Consider the following 6,000-nt stretch of genomic DNA (forward strand, 5'->3'; position numbering starts at 1 on the left):
ATGTAGCCCAGAAGGCCCTGGCAGCAAGTGTGAAACCCCGGAATACTCAGCAGGTTCTCACTTGCCCAGTCTCTCCCAGTCAGAGATAGCAGAGTGATTTTTTCAGTTCCAGAAGGAGGAACTAGTAGCTTTCCCCACCATACAACTAGAGTCAGGCTGGTTTTCTGAGCCATTTTTCCTCTATAGAGCTTGAACTAGGCAGCTTATTACAACCTTTTTCTTCTGTAGCAGTATACTGAGCAAGCCCAATTCCCAGTTCAACAATAGAAAAGGAGTATAAAGACCCAAACTGGTTCCAGCTCTAAAACATACCCAAGTTCAGCAAAGGTTCTAACAGAATGTTACATCTCTTTTGAGATGACATAACGACTCCTACCCATTCAATTTAATCACTTTTACACAGGCCACCGACACAATTTCCACATAAAAAAGGCTCCAATAAAATTATGCTGCTACTGTGATGGCACCTGGCTCTTGCCAAACAAATCAGAGCCATTCTCTCCTTTTCGCTTTCCCAGAACGTGTAAACACTGGCCTTTTTTCATCTAAGGAGGTTTATTGGGAAGGCTTTCGCATCACAAAGCCACCCTCCCCCTTGTGCCTATCCGAGAAAACCCCGCCCACCATCCCAGCATTCCTGGGGAAAAGGTCTGGTAACCTGGAGATGGGCTGACACCGTGGGTCAGCCTGAGACCAGGGAAATCACAGCGGTGTAATCCTCTCATCCAATCAGGAGGGTAGCGACGTGACACCTGGTCTATGACACCCACTGGTACCTCATCATGGTCTCCCTCACTTCCCTCACCTTAGCTATTCCAGCTTAATTACACACATGGGTGCAAAGATTTAACAACAAAGCTTGTGCAAATTTTTGGTAAACAGACTGCAGTGACATACATGAAGGGAGGAAATTGTTAAGAGTTTATTTCTTCACTTCTGGAGCCGTGTGCCTTTTTTGTTGTTACTGCCAGTGGGGCTCCAGAGTTCACCGTGGAACAGATCATGATTTTCTCTGACCAGGCGAAACAAAAGCAACACCATCCCCCTTTATAAAAAAGCAGAGGTGGACATCCCAGCTTCAGAAAGTAAAAGTCCTGCCACGTATTTGTTCTAGCCATTCACTACACAAGGTGATTTCACTAATTAGCTCCTCTACCTGGCTGAAGAGTTGTGCTAATTAAATTCAGCTGGTGTAATGAATGGAAAGAATGCTTTTACTTCCTGAAGCCAGGGTGTCCACCTCTGTAAAAAAAGTAATGTACATTAAAGTGTACATTTCTGAAAATATACCAATTATTGCCATTTTTATGTATGAAAAATTGAGGTTTTCACAAAACTTGTTTTCACTCATTACAGCCATATATTCCAGTTTATTTATTAAGATGACATGTTATAATCTATGTTAAAACTATGTTCAATGAAAAGCAATACTTTAGGTTTTACCATGTGTGCCATATTCAGAAACACACCTAGAAACACAGTCCTTAGGCCTACATTTTCAGATTTAACATTGTAGGACATTGACACATTCCTCTTAGTTCAGGCCTCCATAACAACTGGCAGGAAAAAAGCCAGAGAGCAGAAGAATGTGGAGTTTGCAGCAGCAAGGTCCAAATTAAACACACAGAGAGCATGGCTCTGGAGGGTGGAGTCCTTCACCCACCAAGTGGCAGGCTGTTTTTCCAGACCCAATGGCCTGAGCTGCACTTGGAGTTTCAGCCTGAAGGACAAGTGAACATGGACTCCAGGAGCTCATGTCCTCGCCAGCCCTCTTCAAATGCCCGCAGGACAAGGTCTAAATGTAAGCCCCTGACCCACAACAGCCCTATGATCGGAAATAAGCTTGGCAGACAATTACTGGCTCGACTCCAGGAGAAATTTATCATTGGCTTGGGTTCTTCTCACCACCAGTGAGTGGGCGGGGTCAGTTCCCACTTTGATCTACGCCGTGATTAGCTGGGCCTTTCCAAACCTAAAAGCCATAACCGTGTTTACAGTAACAGTTCTTTCTGAGACCTGGTACATTAGCATAACCAACTTGTTTCATACACTTTAGGTGTATTCCGTTCATATATGCTGTGTAATAAGAGGGCTTAGAAGCAGGTTCTGATGTGTACATCTACAGCTGTTTTCCCCTTCAGCTCTACGTTCTGTGTGCTCAACACCACACCCCCTGGCACTGTAAAACCCCTCCACCCCACACACACGCGTACACTCAAACACACACATACACATGCGCACACATGCCATGGGCTCTTCATAACACCCTCCCCAGTCCTGTTTATCTAGCTGTAAATCCCAGCTGTGGCTTCCAGGAAAATACTGCGGCTCAATAAAGATTCCGCCTCTTACTTCATGTCGGACAGATTAACGGGCCCGTTGGTTCCAGCAGCATGCTGATTGCTCTGTAGAGGAAGAGGGCCGGGGCGAATATAAAAGGGGACACGTGATCCGTACACCGCACTCTCCTGCCACCGCAATCACAGGACAAGGGCGCTGAGTGTATGTGAAGTGCCCATGCAGAGAGCCCCGGAATCAGGCAGACGTAACCTTGCGGAGACACAGACGGTCAAAGAGCGTGCGGCACCCCCCCACCGCCTTTGTTCTTCAACTTGAAAGAGGGAACAGAGCCTGAAGCAAAAGGAGATCCAATCAGAGGGAGGCGTTCCTGATGCTGCTCAGCTCAGCTGCCTTCTCGCACTAGCTCTCTGAGCTTCGCTGTCTGTGCTTTATAACCCCAAATCAAAATGGGTGCTTCTACTGTCAGTTTTACATGAAAGCCAAAGGAAGATGGATGTCACTTTTATATTTTTATAAACTCTTCCTTACACGACATCTGTTTTCCACGAATCTGCACAAAGCTCTTTGCAATGTTGTCCTTCATTAATGTCAAAAGGTGGCAAACACCCATCTACCCATTGTGGTAAATGTGAGTCGCAGTATGCTTAATTTGCAGAGAAATTCGTTTGGAGACAGGAAATAAAAATGTCACCCACTTAAACAGATGAACACAACTGTTGACCCCATGGCCTCATTATTCAATCTCATGAGCACTACCAACATCATTGCTAGCCATCTAACGTCAAGACAAAAAGCCCAACAGCCTATATCACGTCCCTCATGAAAATTAACACTTTACAACATCTTTAGTCCTCACACTGCCCCCTCTACACTGTCACATTACTCTCTATGTACATTGCACTTACACTGGCAAACTGTTGGACTCACAATGGTACACTGTCAGACTTAAGACTGGCACAGTGTCATATTTACAATATCATAATGTCAGACTCCACACTGGTACACTCTCAGATTTAACACTAGCACAGTGTCAGATTTACACCAGCACAGTGTCATACTTACATTGGCACATTGTCAGACTTATAGTGGAACACTCTCAGACTTAACACTGGCAGTGTCAGAGCTACACCGTGACACTCTCAAACTTAACACTGGTAGCGTCATACTTACACTGGCACACTCCCAGACTTAACACAGGCACTGTCAGACTTACACTGGCACACTCCCTTGCACCTCCTCAAGGTCCCACTCCTCATCAGAACTGCTGTCTGTGGCATCTGAGTCCAGTGCTTTCTGTGTCTCTCTCATCATGGCCCAGGCACAACGGACAAACCTCCAAATTTCTGTGGACCTCTGAGGGGACAGGGGTGACTCCTGCTGCGGAGGAGACAAGCTGTTCCACGGAGCCTTCAGCTCCTGCCCCATGGTGGTGTCAAATGGCTTTGCCTCTGGGGGGGAGCACAGCTCCAGGGGAGAGAGTGACCCTTGAGGGAAGTCTTTCCTGGACATCAGACCCCTCAGCTGGAGGTCGCAGTGGCGGGCAGTGTGCTGCCCCAGGAGGCTCTGCAGCCTCCCCTGGAGCCCAACAGCACGCCCACGCAGGGCACGCTGCCGGGAGCAACACTGCAGTGTCTGTGAATGCGCAGCTTCCTCCAGCACTGTGCTCATGGGCCAGCACCAGCCTGCTTTGCTGCCCTGCACTCGCGGGGGTGTAACAGGCATCCCATGGATCAGGGCTTCGTCGTCCCCCGCACCGTGCCCCGAGGGGGGCTGCGCGAACTGCACACGCCAAGAACTCATGCTCTGATGCGACTGTGCCAGGCCTTGGCCTTCACACTCAGGCACAGGCAGGAAACAAGCATCCAGCCGCTGTGGACAAGGCGCCAGGGGGTCGGCCAGATTTTTGCTCAAGGAGAGCAGGCCGAGAACTGACACCGGACTGGAGTGGAACATGGTTTTGTAGCCCCCAGGGGCCTGGGCCTGGGGGGACAGCAGCGGGGTCTGGAGCTCCAGGGCATTTCCGGAACAGACATCAGGTGAGGGGAGGAAGGTGAGGTTCAGCCAGGCTGTCTGGGCGCGGTCCTCCTCCATCAGCTTCTTCTGCGGGTCCAACTCACTGCCAAGGAGGGCTCCGTCCAGGTCGATGCTGCCCGACGTCAACGGGGAAGACAGGTGGATTCCGTGGCCGTCTGCAGACGTCTTGGTCAGGGCCGGGGCCATCGTCTCCAGCTGCTGCTGATTTCAAAGACAGGGCAGCTACAACATGTGCTCCTCTTTCAGAGGAAACAGGACAGGCCAGTTTCATAATAAAATATTTACTGAATTACAAAAGACAGCTTTTTACATGCACTTTTCCCTTCCTGCATTTGTAACTCAACAAACATAAAGCCGTTTTGATTGCTTAAACGCAAATTACAAAGAGCTACTGTTTTCAAGTAAAACTATATCTATAACATCTATAACATCACTTATAAACGACCGATTCACTTTTTTTGTATAAATATTTTGATAACATTTGACTAAGTTTTCCCTCTGTGGCTTGCCTGGCACCGCGTCCCAAATCCTGAACGGACGCAGAACGCGTAAACCTAACAGTCAACTTGAAAATAACGTACCGCTACCACATTCTACTCACCGTCTTCGTGAAAAATCCTTGAACGCTGAGACCAATACTAATCTCATTTGTTGAAGTTTCAAAGATCGCCTCTTTCGCGAGAAAGTAATTCTTTCATAAACTTTAAAATATATGTTTATTTAACCTAACAAAATACCCTCCAATCAGTACTTCTCCTAACCCCCGCTCCCCTGCCAACTGCCGATGATAACTCTGCCTCTGCTTGTCAGTGAACTCCTCATCCAAGTGGGAGGGAACTGTGTGTGGGTGTGCCTATGCAAATATAATTCTTCGCCGACCAATTAAAGTTTGGAGCAGTTGACGGGCCCACGAAACTGTCTGGTCTATCCACCATTTCGGCTCAATTTTTCCAATTTCGCTACCTTATGACACAGCGCCGGAAGAGAACCAAAATGGTGCCCATTTCAAACATCTATTTGACGTTACAGCACTATAACCAATCAGACGTAAAGGGAGGGAAGAACTTTTGTTTTGTGAAGTTTGACAGACGACCACGCGTTTCGGTGTTTACGCAAGCCTTCCACGCTGCTTCCCTTGCGAGTTTCCATGCAAGGTACAGTATAGAACTAACAATAACAATATCCCAATGCATATACAATATTTAAAAGTCTTTTCCGACTTTTAAATATGATTATATATATATATATGAAATATATATATAAATGTATACATATATATATATATATATATATATATATATATATATATATATATATATAATCATCTTCAGGGGGTAATTAAAATTCTGACAGTAATTTACCCATAATTCTGCGGTAAACCATGTACAGGTTTAGTTTGTCGTTGCCCGAACTTTTCATTGAGTGATTGAAAAAAAGAATTAGTCTCTACTGTCCCACTAGACAATAACTGTTTTCAACAACATCATATTCGCTTGTTTTTGACAAAATATTAAGATTCCCTTCAGCCAAAGATCGCATTTTTCCCTGATATTTGGAGTATTTTCAACGACGTCGTGGGATTTTGTGCTTTACTTTTTACTGTTATAGATGGTTAATATTTGACTTCTTACTGATGGGTGATCTATTTTTGACGAGGCAAAGCCA

General features: G+C 46.2%; 1 protein-coding gene across 2 annotated transcripts in view; it reads right to left on the reverse strand.

Annotated features, from left to right (window-relative positions):
* The window catches only part of kansl1l (KAT8 regulatory NSL complex subunit 1-like), a 38,334-nt gene extending 33,238 nt beyond the window's left edge, over positions 1-5,096 (reverse strand). The window contains exons 1-2 of one of the 2 annotated variants that reach the window (XM_036539939.1): positions 4,937-5,096; positions 3,515-4,533 (exon numbers count right to left, since the gene is read on the reverse strand). In XM_036539939.1, coding sequence (XP_036395832.1) covers positions 3,515-4,521 — 1,007 coding nt within the window. In that variant the 5' untranslated portion in view covers positions 4,522-4,533; positions 4,937-5,096. Of the gene's footprint in view, positions 1-3,514; positions 4,537-4,936 lie in introns of both variants that reach the window. The other variant, XM_036539941.1, reaches the window with a different exon arrangement.
* Between the last annotated feature and the right edge of the window lie 904 nt (positions 5,097-6,000).

Source organism: Megalops cyprinoides, chromosome 11 (genome assembly GCF_013368585.1).
Source record: "Megalops cyprinoides isolate fMegCyp1 chromosome 11, fMegCyp1.pri, whole genome shotgun sequence".
Taxonomy (NCBI): Eukaryota; Metazoa; Chordata; class Actinopteri; order Elopiformes; family Megalopidae; genus Megalops; species Megalops cyprinoides.